Here is an 18,308-nt window from a genome sequence, read left to right as displayed (position 1 = left end):
CTATTTTCTGCTTAAATTTCTCCAGTTGTCTCCAAGATATCTTTATTTTTTAAGAGAGAACTTTTATTGTTTTTATTTTTGGGCTATGTTGGGTCTTTGTTGCTGCTCACGGGCTTTCTCTAGTTGCGGCGAACGGGGGCTACTCTTCGTTGCGTTGTGTGGGGTTCTCATTGCGGTGGCTTCTATTGTTGCAGAGCATAGGCTCTAGGCTTGCGGGCTTCAGTAGTTGTGGCGTGCGGGCTCAGTAGTTGTGGCTCGCGGGCTCTAGGGTGCAGGCTCCGTAGTTGTGGCGCACAGGCTTAGTTGCTCCACCGCAGGTGGGATCTTCCTGGACCAGGGCTTGAACCTGTGTCCCCTGCACTGGCAGGCGGATTCTTAACCACTGCGCCACCAGGGAAGTCCTCGTATAGAGTTTATGAGAGCTCCACTTCCTCTCCTACTTTTGGAATTGTCAGGCATTTTGTCTTTTGCCTATCTGATAGGAAGCTCCACTCTGTAAAGAAATGAGATGTGTAAAAAACAAACAAAACAAAACAAAAACTGAAGAAATGAGATGTGAGCCTAGTCCTCAAACACTGTATAATCAATTGTTTTAAATATAAACATTTCATGCTTCCTGGAGATAATTATATGCTCCCACCCCATCTGAAAGTGACTGTTTTAGCTCCTGAGTACATGAGGATCTTTTATATATCAATGAAAGAATGAAGAAGGTAGTGAGGTAATTATGTACTATTTACTATTTCCTGGAAAGATATGACTGGTACTGACTTTTCCCTCCTATGAAGATCCTCTTTAACACATATAAAATCCAAGGGACCAGATGTTGATTTTACTGTGAGGAGTATTAGGACTCCTGTAACCCTTTCTTCCTTATTAGTATTTGTCATGGCAGGTTGTTGATTCTGATGATGTCATAATGCTTTGTTTGTGGGGTCATCTAAAGACACATACCTTAGGAAGAAATGGCTTTTAAACAAAGTAAACCTTAGATGGTAAAACGATCAATTTTCTGAGATCATAGGGATAAAGATCTCCAGAAGAAAATATATCTGGAAAAGCTTTCCTCTTTCATGATATGAGTTTTACTCAGTTGAAATGTAGGCAACACAACTGGGCTGACACCTGATATGTTTCTGGATCATCCTTGGTTGCCGGAAGCCTGCAAACATTCCTCAAGGACACAGTCATTTTGCACAACAAAGGGAAAACCAGCCCATTTCTGGCAATCGGGTGGAAGTCTAAGAGGAAGAAAAGTATACCAATATAAATTCCTCTCTAGCGATGAAGAATAGGGTGTTTAGTATTATACCATAGAATAAGTAGGGTATTTTAAGGATCTTTTTTCCTTTTTTGAACACATTTTACCTTAGAGAATTTCACAGAGAACATAATGATCTAAAGAGTGGGAAGGATGATATCTTACATTGCTCTTATATTTAAATCTTACATAAATTTCTTAAAAGAACTCCAAGTTAATAAAATGACAGATTTTTAAGCTTTCATTCTGGTAAACTAAAAGCCTTCTACTCATGTATCAGCCACCTACATTTAAAAAAAAAAAAACAGAACAGGAAGTGCAAGCATTTGGCTTCCATTTTCCTTTTATAAACCAATAACATCTTCAGTTCTATGTGGCTTCTGATAAATGTTGGCAGAACTGGTGCACTCCCAGAATAAATTCTGTGTACTCAGCTCTCCCTACTCATATACATCCCTAGGTGGAACGACCACAAAACTGCCCACTACAAAACAGGCTGAAGAGAAATCTGGATGTGACAGAAGGTATGTGTATATTATAGCGTGACACTGATACATTAAAAACAATTTCATGTCTAGGGTCAAATCTCTAACCAAGTGTCAGTGCCGTAACACTATAACTATTATTGATACACGTGAAGTTTCAAACTGAGGGGCTAGGGTAACGGGGGCAGAAATTGCACACAAACAAAAGAAAAACTTCCAAATGTTCTCTTCCCCTTCAGGCAAGTTTCAGTTCCACAAATCTACCCTTGCCTTTAAAATATCAAAGTGCTGTTCTGCCCTCAATTCTCATCCCGTTGTGCAAGGAAATCTGTGTCTCTCTTCCCCAAATTAGGAATATGAGAAGACTTCCAGGTACGTAAAGACCAGAAAGCAGCCCTGCGGCAAGTTTTATCTTGCCCCAAAGCTGTGAAAGTGGGCATGGTAATGTGGAAAAAGCATCCGAATGGAAAAAATCTGTAAACCATACACCTGTGGTTGGAAAAACAAAACAAAACAGAAAAAAAACCCCAAAACCCACGGATCTGGACATCAGGATCTCGAGGTATAGACAGAAAAAAGAGAACAAGCGTGGCTCGGGTCAAAACCCGAGTAGCGTTTCCTAAGCGATCGGGGTAGCGAGTGGGGATCTTAGTGGAGGCTGGGGAGCTGGATGCGACCGAACGTACCGACACCGCCATTCACCGCGGCCGGGTCCGCGCCTCCCCCTCCGGACGCCTACTGCGCCAGCCAATCCCCTCGCGCACTCCCCTTCCCATTGGAGGCCCCGCCCCCCGCGCCCGGGATGCTGGGCCCCCGCGGCGTGACGCAAGCACGGCAGCTCCGCCCCCTGCGTCTCTGGCCTCGCCGGTCTTGGGGGGGATGGTTCTATCATGGCGTCAATGCAGGTAAGAGGAGTTTGCAGCATCTGGGCGGGCTCCGGAGCCACAGGGAGGATCCGACCGTTTCGTCCGGGGGGGTGTCTGGGACTCTGGGCACCTGGGCCGGCTCCGGAGCGGCCCCGGTAGCCGGTCCTTCCCCAGCGTCCGGGCGTTGGGAGGGGTGAGAGGCGGCGAGAAGAAGGGGGTTTCTCGGTCGGTCGAAGCGGACACCAGCCGGCCGGGAAGTTGGGGGATAAAGAAGGCTAAGGGGAGGAAAGGGCGAAGTTTGATGTTCGCTCAGGGGCGGTGGTCTCGGAATCATCTCCAGCTCACCCGGACGGCTCCCGCTGGCCTGACCCCCGCCCCAGGGATGTCTTTTCCTCCGCGGTCCCCGGCTGGGCGGAAACAGCTGCTGTCGCCGTTGTCGCCGGGGCAGGGGCGGCCCTGAGAGGGGCTGAGTGTGGGGAGCTGAAAAGGCGTTCCCGGAGAAGGCGGCTGGCTGCAGAGGCGTTTCGCGGCCTCTGTTCAGGCCTCCCACGCCCGGCCTCCCTGGCCTGCTCGGCCCCTCGACTCCCCTTTTGACTCTTAGTCCTTTGCCCCAGGGGTACCTTCCTCTTTCAGCCTCCGCACTCTCAACGAACATACGTCCAGCAGCCCATTTTCTCACTCTCCCCGAAGCTGCAGTTAGCCCATCAAAGTCATTTGCCGCCTAATATGCAGTCTCCCCGAGAGACAAGTCACCAGCTCCCCATACCTCCCGGGATAGATAGCTCGCCCTCAAATCTTTTTATTTCCTACGGTGCCCCACCCTTGCGGTCGCGGTTAGGCTACAGCCTTTTACCCCTCTTCGCCAGATCTTTAGTGGAACCTTAGTTTGGTAGGAGGTGTTTTATTAACCCGTGTTGTATTTACCTGACTTGGCAATGCGTGGTTTTCTGGTTTTCCAACTTAATAGGCTCCTTTTTACCAAATCCAAGGAGTTTGATTTTTTTTCAGGCAAAGATGGCATCCACAGTTGCAGTTTTGTAGAGATTAACTCTGCATTATCTATAGCTTGCATTTAATTTACAGATGAAGACTAGCTCTGTCAAAACATAGGAAGAGAAGGCAGAACTCTCGTTTGGAGTGTCATCTGAGCGCTTTTTAGAGTTTTAACAACATCTTAAAGAAAGAGACCACGTTTTTCTTGGAAGGATTTTATGCTTTTGTTTCTAGAAGAATAAGCACGTTTCCCTGTCCCTTTTTTCCTCTTTTTAGGAGAGAAAAGTGCTTTTCTTTCATCTCTTCTCTTTTCTGCATCTTCTTCCTCTTCTGTGCACGTACTTGCTTCACATTTACTTCTGTGCTTTTGTGTTGTCTGTCCCCTTTCAGCCTCTCCATTCAAGACTCTTTTTACTTTTGCTTCTCCCTCTGGACTTTCCTGCAGAATAGAAAAAGAAAACTGTATATAACGTGCCTAGTTGAAGAGATGTCATGAAGTAATCCAGAGAAAAAACAAGAACAATTTCAGGAAACATTATGCTTTACCCTAATCTCCCCAGAGACGTTAGAGAAGTTTCATCATTTGGGCCAAAAAAGGAACTGTAGAACACTAGTTGAACAGTAGATCGGCTATATGACCAATTTAAGATTATTTGTATTGAAAGATTAAAATCCACTACACTTGTGATTATATTTGGCAGGAGGATTATAGGGATAACTAATTTGCTGATTAGATTTAGACTTTTAGTGTCTGGAGAAGACAGATTTCAGTTTTTAAGAGAAAAAAACTTGAGTCGGTACAAAACAGTGTTGACAGTCTTGAATTTTACATGGCGACTTAAGCAATGGAAACAATACTAGGCAGTGCAATACTGCGTTTTTCTGCATCCCAAGTACTACCTCTGACTGTCTTTTCATCCTTTATGTCTTCTGATTAGAGGAATGGAAAACTGATGTTTCCTATTTTAATTAAAACTAAATTCTTCCTTTTATTTGTATTTTAAAAATACCTGATACAGATTTTCTGGTAGTATCTTTTTTATTAAAAAATTTTTTAATCGAAGCATAGTTGATATACAATAGTTTATGTTTCAGACATACAATATAATGATTCACAATTTTTAAAGATTATACTCCATTTATAGTTATTAGGAAATATTGGCTATACTCCCTGTGCTGTACAATATATCCTTGTAGCTTATTTTATACATAGTAGTTTGTACGTGTTAACCCTGTCTCCCTATCTTGCTCCTCTCCCTTTCCCTCTCCAGTGTTAACCACTAGTTCTTTATATCTGTGAGTCTGTTTCTTTTTTGTTATATTCACTAGATTTACTTTTTAAATTCCACATGTAAGTGATACTGTACAGTATTTCTTTCTCTGACTGATTTTATTTCACTGAGCATAATACTCTCCAAGTCCATCTATGTTGTTGCAAATGGCAAAGTTTCATTCTTTTTTACAGCTGAGTAATATTTCATTGTTTGTGTGTGTGTGCATGTGCGCACGCCAACATCTTATTTATATGTTCATCTGTTGATGGATACTTAGATTGCTTCCATATCTTAACAATTGTAAATAGTGCTGCTTTGAACATTGGAGTGCATGCATCTTTTACATTAGTGTTTTCGTTTTCTTCTGATATATACCCAGGAGTGGAATTGCTGGATCAAATAGTAGTTCTAATTTCTGTTTTCTGAGGACCCTCAATGCTATTTTTCATAGTGGCTGCACCAGTGTACATTCCCACCAACATTGTACAAGGGTTCCCTTTTCTTCACATCCTTTTCTGGTAGTATCTTGAAAAATATTTTAATATAGATAAACTGAGCTTTTTGAAACACAACACTTTCTGTGTGGTTATTCTGTGTCTTAGAACAAAATTTTTTCCTGACCATCTTAATGGCAAAATTTAACTCCTCAAAACAAATAAATTATACATAAAACTACAGCTAAATTATGAAATTTGTTCATTCACTCATCAGTTATTTTTTTGAGGGCCCACTATGTGTCTGGTATTCATCTAGGTGCTGGGGATACAGCAGTGAACAAAAGCAGGCAAGATTTCTGCCCTTGTGAATGTAATAGTCTGGTTAGGGGTAATGGATAAGAACAAAATATTTAAGTTAATCGCTATTATATTAGAAGGTGATAGTGCTATGGAGAAAAATTGTGGAAGGAGGTTAGGAAATATTTTTTGGATTTTAGTTTGAGTGCTTAGGAAAAAATAAGCTATACATGAATGCTGCTCTAACCATGTCCTTACCTAAAAAAGTTTTCAGTAGATTTCTTTATCTTAACCCGCACCAGGATATTATTGCTGATGAGGTGGTTACTTAAGCTGTAAGAGGAACTGTATTTTAAAAACATGCATATTATACAAATGTAACATAAGACTTGATTACTTACATTGATAAAAATAAATAAATGAATAAAACAAATTAACCTTTAGGATCATCAGGATATCAAGTAAAGGTAGACTTCGAATTTCTTCTTTGGAGAGTATGTTGTTGTTTTATCTTTTTTAAAAAAATTTTATTGAAGTATAGTTTATTTACAGTGTGTTAATTTCAGGTGTACAGCACAATGATTCAGTTATACATTTATATATATCCTTTTTTAGATTCTTTTCGGAGAGTATGTATTTTAAAGTTGATGTTGTAACTACTGCAGTATACTCTATCAGTGCCTCTCAGCCTTTTTTTAGGCTGTGGCACACACAGAAAATACGTTTTGAATTGCACACCAGGGTGGGTGAGATTGTTGGAGGCTAGAAGCACCTGGCCAAGCAGTTCAGAGTGAAACACTGGGGATGAGGATCAGTATTCTGGTACACCTGTAATGCTGGGGAAGCTCTGCTCTGTAGTTTTGCTGGAGTTGTTCTTCAATATATAGTTCAAGATTGTGGTTTTCAGATTTATATGAGCCCTTTGAGATGTTCTTTCCCATTTTTTTCTTTTTCTTTTTTCTTCCTAGAACAAAGTCACAAATCACCAAGTAAGATATGATTAGATTATGTTTTAAGAAACCATTCTTTGAGAATGGTGGGTTCATGGTGATACTTAAAATTGGCAGGAGTTAGAGTAAAGAAATAGATTTACGTTTAATTTTGATGATTCTAGAATTCTTAAAATATTATGTGGAAAGTTGTCGATAACAAATTTTTAGATTTAGCATTTTCGGGACTTAGATAATTTGGTACAAACTTTCTATCCCCAAACTACAAAAGTATTATTAAAGTGAATTTTTATGTGATTCAAAACATTTCTTAAAAGTGTAGCAATATTAGGGTATTCTGTTTTCAGCTAAACCATAAAACAGTATTTTTTGTGTTATGTTTCTTTTTTCATTTTGTACATAATCTTTTTTTTCCCTATTGGCTCATTTCATATTATAAAATAATTAATATTGCCTCCTGGATATTTCTGATTTTAGAATTTAGCTGTTTGATTCAGCCTTTATGTTAGAAGTTTTTAAGTATACCTGGTATACTTTTCTAATTTAACCATCTAGATTTACTGATGTAATGAACTACTTTTACCTTATGTCTTAAGATCTTAGAAAGTCAGTGTATAGTAGTTGATATTTGTCAATTCCAGAAATAGTGATATAATTGAAAGAAATGGTCAGTTGAATTACTCTTACAGATTTTCTGCGTTATCTTCCTCTCTCTTAATTGGGTCTCAGACTATTGACTGTTGACTTGACTAGATGGAAGGAGATTGAGATTTAGTAACAGGAGATTGATTATGAATGTGTGTTTTTTCTTAGATGAGTTAGAAATAATAAATTATTTTGGATTATTCACAACTCTGCATTGCTGTTTACTCAAATAATTGGTGTAGTGATTGAGAGAGGTAGAGTATGGCCTCTTGCTGACATTATTGTTGTCATGTTACCTTGACAATTAGATTTCATATGACTGTTGAGATCATTATGAAGGGTTACGGCATAATTAAAAGTTAGAAAACTGACTGTCATCATGGATCCTGAGGCTTACTGAGCACTGGAGACTTGGGGTGTATAGCTAGAATTACAGTATCTGAGAAGGTTGGCTAGGTACTCTGGCTAGGAATGGGGCTGACAGAGAGCTGTTGGAGCAAGTGCTGAAGGAAAAGGGGAACAGCATAGAGTAGAATTGACGGTGTTCTGTGTGAATGAGAAACATAAGTAGATAGTAGACTACATTGTGAACAAAAGCATAAAGTTGGGGTCATCATCTTAATTCTCAAAGCAGTCATTGTGGTATTTTTCTTTTTGCTATTAATCAATTACTACTTTACAAGATGCCTTCTATTTTTGTCCTAAAGTGTTGGTTTGGGTCTTTCATTTAACTTTTTAGGTCTCTTCCACTCCTCTGGGCCATAGATTCCATTAGAATAGGAAAAAAAAATCCTTTCTCACTGTTCCTTAAATGTGCACATAGTGACTACAGTAAATGCTTGTCAGTTACTTGACATAGCAAATTCTGCATTAATTTAGTTCTATTTTAGAGAAATCCAAAAAATTTCACAATTTGTTTGGAAACACAAACGATCCCGAATAGCCAAAGCAATCTTGAGAAAGAAAACGGAGCTGGAGGAATCAGGCTCCCTGACTTTAGACTATACTACAAAGCTACAGTAATCTAGACAGTATGGTACTGGCACAGAAATAGAAATATAGATCAGTGGAACAGGATAGAAAGCCCAGAGATAACCCATGCACATACGGTCACCTTATCTTTGATAAAGGAGGCAAGAATATACAATGGAGAAAAGACAGCCTCTTCAATAAGTGGTGCTGGGAAAACTGGACAGCTACATGTAAAAGAATGAAATTAGAACACTGCCTAACACTGTATACAAAAATAAACTCAAAATGGATTAAAGACCTAAATGTAAGGCCAGACACTATAAAACTCTTAGAGGAAAACATAGGCAGAACACTCTAAGACATAAATCACAGCAAGATCCTTTCTGACCCACCTCTTAGAGAAATCTAGTAAGCAATTTTCTTATAGTAAGGTTGAATACCTATAAAGGAATAACAAAATTCATATTTATAATTACATGTGTATTCCCCCCAAAGTTTGCTTATTTTCTTGATACATGTGTTTGCCATAACTTTGTTTTTTAAAGTATTTTCATTTTCTTCCTCTCTGGATTCTTATTCCAACCTTGTAAAATGGGAAGTCAGATAATCCCATTTCATTCTATTAGAGAGAAAGAGTGACTTTTGATAAGTAATCACTTACTTGGGAAGTGACTTACCCAAAATTTCATAGCAACTGAGTAGTGAAGCTGAATTGGAAACCAAGCTCTAAAATCTACTGATGCTGTTAAGTTGGAGGTAATGAACATTAACAAGTTTGGTATTGTTGAGAAATCATTTGGATAATTATTTAAATCTTCAGTCAAGAATTTAGCATTTACTAAAAAATCTTTTATAGCTTCTATAGTTAAGAAAATGAGAGGAAAATATTCCTTATACTTTAAAATATAAAGTCACTTTATCAAAATTTTAACAAAGGTTCTTTATGCATATACTTGTGCACTGAGTAAAATTATAATGGCAAATCTTTACTGTTCAAAGATAATCTTTATTAAGGAGAATTTTTAAAGGGGTGATCTGGCATTTTTCTGAAAATATACTTCTGCATAGTATTTATCTGAATTGAGCATTTGTTAGATGAATTTTATTGCATCTTTATATTATTGTCTGCTTCATTATTTTACCTACATAATACATTTTCATGTTTGTCAGGTGTTTTAAGAATGTTTTCGTTTGATAGACTTTATTTGGGAATGCAGTTTTTGGAGTACCAACAAATGGTGCATACCTTTGAGTTACTTTATTCTGAGAAAAACTGTAGTTTCATTCAGTTGCTTTTGTAAAACTTCATTAGAAAAACGTGCTCAGGATCTGGAATCAAAAGACCTGGATTCAGGTTCTGTTTCACTACATAAGAGTTGTGTTACACAAAAATCAGTGTAGTGAAGTGGTTAAGACAAAAGTAGATTAACAGAGAGGTAAACATTTGTAAAACTCCTTTCTTGGTTTCCCTTCCCAAACTTGTTCTTTCTATAGTATTCCCCATGTGGTACATGGCAACTTCGTTCTTCCAGTTGTTCAGTCAGAAACCTTGGTTTCATCCCACTCCGTAGTCAAACCATCAGCAAATTCTATCCAGCTCTACCTTCAGAATAAATCCAGAATCCAACTCTCCGCTCTTCTGCATCATTACCTGATGTAAATCATCATCATCATCTGTCATCTGTATTATATCAACAGCTTCCTAACTGGTTTCTCTGCTTCTGCCCTTGTTCCCTTACAGTCTTTTCTCAACTCATCAGATTCTTTCAAAACAAAAGTCAAATGTCACTTCACTCACATCCTTACTGTGGCTTCCCTATTGTACTCAGAATATAATCCAAAATCCCTGTTAATGACCATTGCCCCACCCTCCTCACTTCTCTACAGCCTTATGGGCCTCCTTGCTATCTTTGCCCCTGTTATTTCCTCTGCTTGGAGTGCTGTTCTCCACATATCTGATGGCTCACTTCCTTTTTTTTTAATCTCAGATCTTTGTTCAAATGTAGTTTTCTCAGAGAAGCCTTCCTTGATCACCCAGTACAAAACAGTCCTTCCACTGTGGCACTTGCAGTGCCCGTTTCCCTGCTAAATTTCATCTTCATATCCCTAACATATTGTTAATTAATATACTATTTCTCCTGGACATACCCCAGTGCCTGGCATGTAGTAGGGCCTCAGTAAATGTCAATGGAATAAGCACAGCTTTTGGATTCAGATAAACTTGGTTTGAATTCTAGCTTTGCCATTTAATATCTGTGTAACCTTTTTTTTAACCCATCCTATGGGGTAAAATTACAAATTACTTCATGTTATAGACCTTTGGAATTGTTTGTGAGTTATATCTTGTAATTCTATAGGCCTCTTATTTTAAACTACCTCTATCAAGTACTCACTTTAAAAAAATTTTGATTCCTGGTCCTGTGTTGGCTACCAATGGAAAAAAACAAATTTCCCTTATATGAAGCCTCTCCTTGTATTTACACACCACAGGAAGGAGAGAGGAAGTATGATTTCTAATTAGCATGTATTCTTTGCCAATCTTCTTCAGAATTTGAGAGTTAGCCAAGTAAAATTTTGAGCCTCTTACATCAGTTTTACATGGCATGTTCAGTTTTTTTTTTTTTTTTTTTGGCCGCGTCACATGGTATGCTGGATCTTAGTTCCCTGACCAGGGGTGGAACCCATGCCCCCTGCAGTGGAAGAGCAGAGTCCCAACCACTGGACCGCCAGGGAAGTCCCAATTTTTTTCTTTTTTTAATTGAAATACAACTCACATATCATAAAACAACCTTTTTTTAAAAGTATAAAATTCAGTGGTTTTCAAAATACATTCACAGCCATTGTCACTAAAAGAATATACTCACAAAGTCACCCCCAAAAGAAACCCCTTACCCATTAGCAGTCAGTCTGTTCCCAGTGTATCATGTTATCCTGTCCCCCACGTCCCCACCTCCACCCTTGGAAATCCCTAATTTGTTTTCTATCTTTATAGATGTGTCTGTTTGGGGCATTTCATATAAATGGAATCATACAATATGTGGTCTTTGGGACTGGCTTCTTTCACTCAGCATAATGTTTTTGAGGTTCGTCTATATTGTAGCTTGTATCAGTACTTCATTCATTTTTAGGCTGAGTAATAGTCCATTTTATGGTTATACATACCACAGTTTGTTTATCCGTCAATTAATTGACATTTGGTTTGTTTCCTGTTCCCATCTGTTAATTGACTGTTTGTATTATTTCTGCTTTTCTTTTTTTTGAATAATGCTGCTATGGGTATTTATGAACATGTTTTTGTGTGGACATGTTTTACTTGTCTTAGGTATATACCTAGGAGTGGAATTGCTGAGTCATTTGGTAACTCTTATGTTTAATTTTTTAAGAAACTGCCAGATGTTTCCATGGCAGCTACACTATTTTACATTCCCACGAGCAGTATGCAGAGGTCCCAGTTTCTACATATTCTGGCTAATATTTGTTGTCCATTTTAAAAATTATAGCCATCTTAGTGGGCGTGAAGTGGTATCTCATTGTGGTTTTGATTTGCATTTCCCTAATGACTAATGTTGGACATCTTTTCTTGTGCTTATTGGTACATTTCTTGGAGAAATGTCTATTTAAATCCTTTGCCATTTAAAAAGATAAGTTATCCTTTTATTGTTGAGTTGTGAGAGTTCTTTATATATTCTGAATTTATCAGACATGAGATTTGCAGATATTCTCCTATGTGAGCTGTGTTTGCACATTCTTCACGGTATCCTTTAAAGCACAAGTATTTTTAATTATGATGGAGTCCAGTTTATTCATTTGTACTTTTGTTTTCATATCTAAGAAATCATTACTTAATTCAAAGTCATGAAGACATACTTTATTATACCTCTCTTCTTCTGAGAGTGTTATAGTTTTAGCTCTTACATTTATGTCTGATTCATTTTGAGTTAACTTTTGTATATGGTCTGAGGCATATTTAGCTTTTATAGCATTAATATGGCAGGTTGTTTTCTTTTTGAAGTTGTATAGGTCCAAGATGAGAGTCCATCAGGTTTGATAATATCCTGCTGGATTCAACTTATTTCTCCTGGTGAGTGGAGCTTTTAGCTCTTTTTCAGATAAGAATTTATATTGCAGCCCTACTACTAAAAAATGTGATTATAATCCTGATAAACTATTACTGAGAATATTTATGTATTCATATATCGGCTTTTATTATAATTGAAATAGACACACGAACTTTGGTTTATAGACTTGCAAAAAGCATTGAGCCATTGGGCATTTTAGAGGTCATCTAGTCCAACCATCGTACCTTTAAATCATTGCTGCGTTTTGTGATTAGAGCTAGTTGATAAAATGATTACTTTTGTACTGCATGAAAGGAAGCTATATTGAGCAAATAGATATATAGTTTTTTTAGTATATAGATTTGATATGAGAAAAATTGTTATATTTCCTTAAATAGGAAAACCAATTTAAGGATTTTAGTGGAGAAAATTAGGTAGCTGGGCATATTGGTGCCATCTTTGCTCTTTATGTTGCTGGAAACCTCAAATTCCTATCTTTATAACAGTTAGTTTGAGCTACTTGATTTGATATTTCTACAGTCTGTCCACATTATTCATGAATTCTGTATTTGTGAATCCACCTACTTGTAAAATTTATTTGTAACCCTAAAATCGATTTCATGGTGGTTTTGTGGTGATTTGTACACATGTGCAGAGTGGGAAGATTTGAGTTGCTGACGTGCATGTTGCAGCTCAGGTAAAACAGGGCAACTTTGCAGCTGTCATACAATAAACAAGTGTCCTTTCTTGGATCTGTTTAGTGCCACTTCCTTTCACATGTTTGTGCTTTTAGTGATTTCACTGTTTAAAGTGGCCCCCAAGCATAGTACTGGAGTACTATTCGGTGTTCCTAGTTGCAAGAAGACTGATGTGTCTTGTGTAGAAAATATGTGTGTTAGATAACCTTCATTCAGGCATGTACTGTTGCCCTTGGGTTCAGTGTTACTGAATAAACAATATATATTAAGAACTCCAAACAGGAACGCACACAAATTAAGGTTGAATGTATGAATGTGAGTGAAGGATCACAGAAACCTAACCCTGTATTTCCCCTAGGAAGAGTGTTTCACTGTTTGCTAATTAAGTATTTGCTGTGACTTTACAGAATGTAACTACTGTGAATAATGAGAATTGACTGTATTTTGATTTAAATTTCAGTCCACCTTTGATTTGAAATGTACTGAAGCCAGGTTAAAACTGGCAAAATGTAATGTTACTACATTCAGGTTCCTTGTTTGCCTTTTTCCATTTTCTACTGTAGATAAGTACCGTTCCCCAGTTTTTTTCTTGAGTTACCCACACAATCCAAGTTAGTGGTTTTCAATGTTGGCATTATATTGAAGACACCTGGTGAGCTTTAAAAACAACAGCTATCCCCAGAGATTGATTAATTGGTCTGGCAGCATCTTGGGTATTGGAATTTTTCTCAGCTCCTTGGTAAGTCTGATCTGCAACCAAAGTTGAGAACTCAGCTACAATGGGAGAATTTAGCTGTGCAAATTATGTAAATTGGATAAGATATAATAAATCTCCAGATTTAGGTTTCAGGAGATGGTAGACATTTCAGAGTTGATACTTCTGGAGAGATCTTTTTAAAAACCAAATTTGAGACTATTAAAATGTTTATGTTTCTGGCTGTTTACATGATCACAGTTCTATCAAAGAACATCCATTTTCTGTACATATCAGAGCAAATGGTGACTGCCTTTTCAATTTTTGTGAAATCTCTTGTTTGGTGGCCATTTTATACAAAGAACGTATCTGCCCTGAGAGTTCTTTGTGGAGGAGGATTAGTAAACAAAGTACATTAATATGCTGCTGCTGGGTGGTCTTCTAGGCTTAGTTATGAGCTTAGTGATTCTTCTGTGCCAGTTGTCTACCTAGACAAACTTACAAATTTTATATCAGAAATCTTTGGAGTTGAATATGAATAATTACAGTCTTAAGAGTTTTTTTGTTTTAGTTTGGTTTGGTTGTTTTTGATTGTTTTAAATAATCTTAGGAGGCCTGTATTAAAATGTGAATAGCCCTTGGAATGTTAGTCTTGCTTTTAGTCTTTTGGCCGTTATTGTTGTTACCCCATGCAGCTCCCATTTTAGGCCTATGCTGAGAGCTTTTTGTCAGTCTGTTAAAATCACTGAGAATCAGGCTGTTTATGATTCTGGGTCCTGGGTCTATCTTTCCTGTCTTTAGGCTGAACTGGACATTACTGCAAATTTGTAGATTCTGTCAGTAGCCTTTCCCTGTTATGAATACTTAATCTTTTTACTCACTTTTTAATAGTGAGCTTCCACTTTGAATTCTGGGTATTTTCACAGTTCTCAGTCTTGTCTTTTCATTGTTTCTGAGATTTTTTTTTAAACTTATCTAGCTAACTTACCTAGTTAGTCCTTCTACTCTTTGTCTGTCTTCTTGTTTATTTATTTTTTAAAACTTTTGGCTGTGTTGGGTCTTCGTTGCTGCGCGCAGGCTTTCTCTAGTTGCCGCAAGTGGGGTCTACTCTTCGTTGGGGTGTGCGGGCTTCTCATGGTGGTGGCTTCTCTTGTTGCGGAGCATGGGCTCCAGGTGCTCGGGCTTTAGTGGTTGTGGCATGAAGTCTCAGTAGGTGTGGCACGCAGGCTCTAGAGCGCAGGCCCAGTAGTTGTGGTGCACGGGCTTAGTTGCTCCACAGCATGTGGGATCTTCCCGGTCCAGGGGTCGAACCCGTGTCCCCTGCATTGGCAGGCGGACTCCCAACCACTGTGCCACCAGGGAAGTCCCTGTACTTTTTGAATTCAGATTTTACTCGAAATCCCCATTAGTTCTTTAAATCTTTATATCTGGCATCATGAATCCACCAAACTTAGCCTCAGTCTCAACAGCTGTATACACTTTTTCTTACCTTGTGTGCCCTCACAGCACCTTTTCACTCTTTCATAGGATTTTTCACTTCTGCCTGTACTTACTATAAAGGTACTTTATTAGATTTTTAAGTCACTAAGGGCAGTGTGCTACTAGTAGTAAGCACTCAGGTGTTTTCTGAGTAAATAAATAGAACAGCAACTCAAGTAAATACTTTTTTCAAAATAGGTCAGAAGTGGTATCAAAACATTGCTTTTTTGCCCTATCTCTGATTCCTTTGATGTCTGTCTTTTGCTTCAGCTTCTGCCCTGGCCCGATTAAAGAAACTAAAGAATTGAATCGAATAGGAAAAAGTATATAGTATTTTAAAATTAATGTTCATTTCCTGTTAATTATATACATCTCTTTCAACTAGATTAATATTTGGTTTGTAATTCTTTCACTTTGGACATAATGCTTCAATGGAAGTCTTCTTTTTTTTTTTTCCTTATGGTAGGTTTTTTCCTTAAGCTTCGCGTCTACAATGCTTATTTTGACAGCAAATAATTTTAGGTCTTGCTTCATTGAGACTAAAATTATGTGATTGCTCTCTCCCTAAGTCCAAATATGTTGTGTCTCAGGATACTTCTCATTCCTGAAATTGTATTCCTTTTCTAAATGTTTTATTCCTAGGGTGCGTCTGGGTGTGGATCTGTTTGTGCATGTGGGAGGAGGAGGTATGAGGTTTTATTGGGTGGAGGGGTTTTGGTATAGGGAGTTTGTGATTGATTCTTTCAGATGTAGCAGAGGACAGAACATCTGTTGATGGTCTGTGAAGTGTAGACTGGGCTTACTGATAAGCGTTATTACCCATAAACATAGTATTGACTTAAAGAAAGCCATAAAACATAAGAGTTATGAGTTTAAATTTTATTCAGGGTCTCACTGAGGACTATAGCCCAGGACATAGCCACTCAGTTAGCTCTGAGGAAACTGCTCAAAAGAGGCAGGGGAGAAGCCAATTTATATATGATTTTTGGCTAGGAAACACATGCAGTCAAGCATACATCTTGGTAAAAGATTACTGTTAATCACCGAGAACAGATATCTCAAGTGAATGATTTTAGTGCTTTTCTGTGTATGGGGAAGATACAAGCATCTGGGATCATTGAAATTCTTCCTGAGATATGCATCTATATTTAAGGGCCTGTTTATCCAAAGCTCAGAGTTCCTTATCCTGTTTTTCACTCTGAGTTCCTCTCAGGTCGTACTGTTGGTGGGCAACTGCAGTGGGTTACTACTTAACTCTTGTAGAACTGGGTGGTGAGCAACAAGCACTCTTTGTTCTTTTATCTGTGGTAGTGACAGTTTTTCAAAGTGACAGAGCTTTACTTCAGATTTTTTCAATTTAAATTATAATGGAAGAAATTGGTCAATTTGGAATACTTCTACCAAAAAGCATAAAAAACAACCCCTACAAGGATATAGATGTCTGGCTTAATCCTTGCAAGCCTCTAGTTTTCATAAATTTGATGACAGTGATTGAAGTACCAGAGGAAACTAAGACAAGTTAATGGTGATGGCTTAGAAAGGATTATCTATGATCCTGAATAGCAAAAGTGGTGTGAATAGGTGTTTTTCTCAGCACCTATTCTAAAATTGACTGTTGTATCTGATTGTGACTGAAACCAGATTTTTCTATTTAAGATACATTGAATTTTTTTTTTTTTCTGGCTTGTGGGATTGAACCCGGACCACCACAGTGAAAGCCCGGAATCCTAACCACTAGGCCACCAGGGAGCTCCCCCATTAATGTTTTTTATTATCTTATTTTAGATCCTCATAAACTGGCAAAAATTAAGACTAAATTTTTAAAAATTCAGCAGCCCTTGTTTTTGTAATTGAAAAAAACAATTGAAAGGTAAATTGATAATTTCTTAAACTGACAATGTAGGATGCCAAAATTGATTTTTTTTTTTTTTTTTTTTTTTGCGGTACGCAGGCCTCTCACTGTTGTGGCCTCTTCCATTGCGGAGCACAGGCTCCGGACACGCAGGCTCAGCGGCCATGGCTCATGGGCCCAGCCGCTTCATGGCGTGTGGGATCCTCCCAGACCTGGGCACGAACCCGTGTCCCCTGCATTGGCAGGCGGACTCCCAACCACTGCGCCACCAGGGAAGCTCGTGATTTTATAAGTCAATCATTTATACTTTCATATTTCTTCATTCTTTATGAGAATGAAACTTGGTATAAATACATTTTATGTTCTCTTTATTGTTTTAATAAACTGAGTTTTACGTTGCTGTCTGAAAAAAACGAGTTGTTGGTTTTTAAAAAAAAATTAAATCCTAATGGCCTTGTATTTCTAGAGATTTTACATATTAATGTTAAAGAAGTTGTTGACTTCTGAGTTTGCATAGAGTGAAAGAAACATACTAAAGGTATTCTTTCTGAGAATCTCAGAATCATACTGTTGCTATTTTTGACAATGTGTAATTTGTAAGCAAAAATTGTTTTAAAGAAGACAGAGATTTGAATTGATCTTTATTTAAAATAGTGGTGTTTATACTGTGTAGCTTTTTTTAAAAAATAAACTTATTTATTTTAAATAAATTTATTTATTTATTTTTGGCTGCATTGGGTCTTCGTTGCTGTGTGCGAGCTTTCTCTAGTTACGGTGAGTGGGGGCTACTCTTCGTTGCGGTGCGTGGGCTTCTCACTGCGGTGGCTACTCTTGTTGCGGAGCACAGGCTCTAAGCGTGTGGGCTTCAGTAGTTGTGGCTCGAGGGCTCTAGAGCGCAGGCTCAGTAGTTGTGGCGCACGGGCTTAGTTGCTCTGCGGCATGTGGGATCTTCCTGGACCAGGGCTCGAACCCATGTCCCCTGCATTGGCAGGCAGATTCTTAACCATTGCGCCACCAGGGAAGCCCCTGTGTAGCTTTTTAATAACACATTGTTATTGTCTTTTATAAAACACAAATTGAAACTTCTGAAGAAAATCAGTTTTATTTTGGTCACTTACATACACATGAGATATTCTGCTGTCTACCTTAAACACCAGTTCTTAAGCGTATTGCTGTATTCCTTATGTTAAAAAATCTTCCCGTCAGCATTAAATGTGATTCTTTTTTCTTACTTTCTAAAGTTAATGAGTCTAACTAGTATTATAAAAGTTTCCATCTACATTATCAAGAGAAAATGTTGGTGGAGGAAATCCCTAAAATCACAGCATAGCATAACCGAGCATACAC

General features: G+C 38.1%; 1 protein-coding gene across 1 annotated transcript in view; it reads left to right on the top strand.

The window, feature by feature from the left end:
* Positions 1-2,602: 2,602 nt before the first annotated feature.
* UBE2W (ubiquitin conjugating enzyme E2 W) overlaps positions 2,603-18,308 on the top strand; it is a 76,244-nt gene continuing 60,538 nt past the window's right edge. Inside the window, exon 1 of the mRNA XM_082859026.1 lies at positions 2,603-2,651. Within this exon, the coding sequence (XP_082715152.1) occupies positions 2,637-2,651 (15 nt within the window). The 5' untranslated portion in view covers positions 2,603-2,636. The remainder of the gene's footprint in view (positions 2,652-18,308) is intronic.

Source organism: Leucopleurus acutus (genome assembly GCF_964270905.1).
Source record: "Leucopleurus acutus genome assembly, chromosome: 17".
Lineage (NCBI taxonomy): Eukaryota > Metazoa > Chordata > Mammalia > Artiodactyla > Delphinidae > Leucopleurus > Leucopleurus acutus.
Note: the sequence above shows the minus strand (reverse complement) of the source record. Positions and strands in the feature narration are given on the sequence as shown.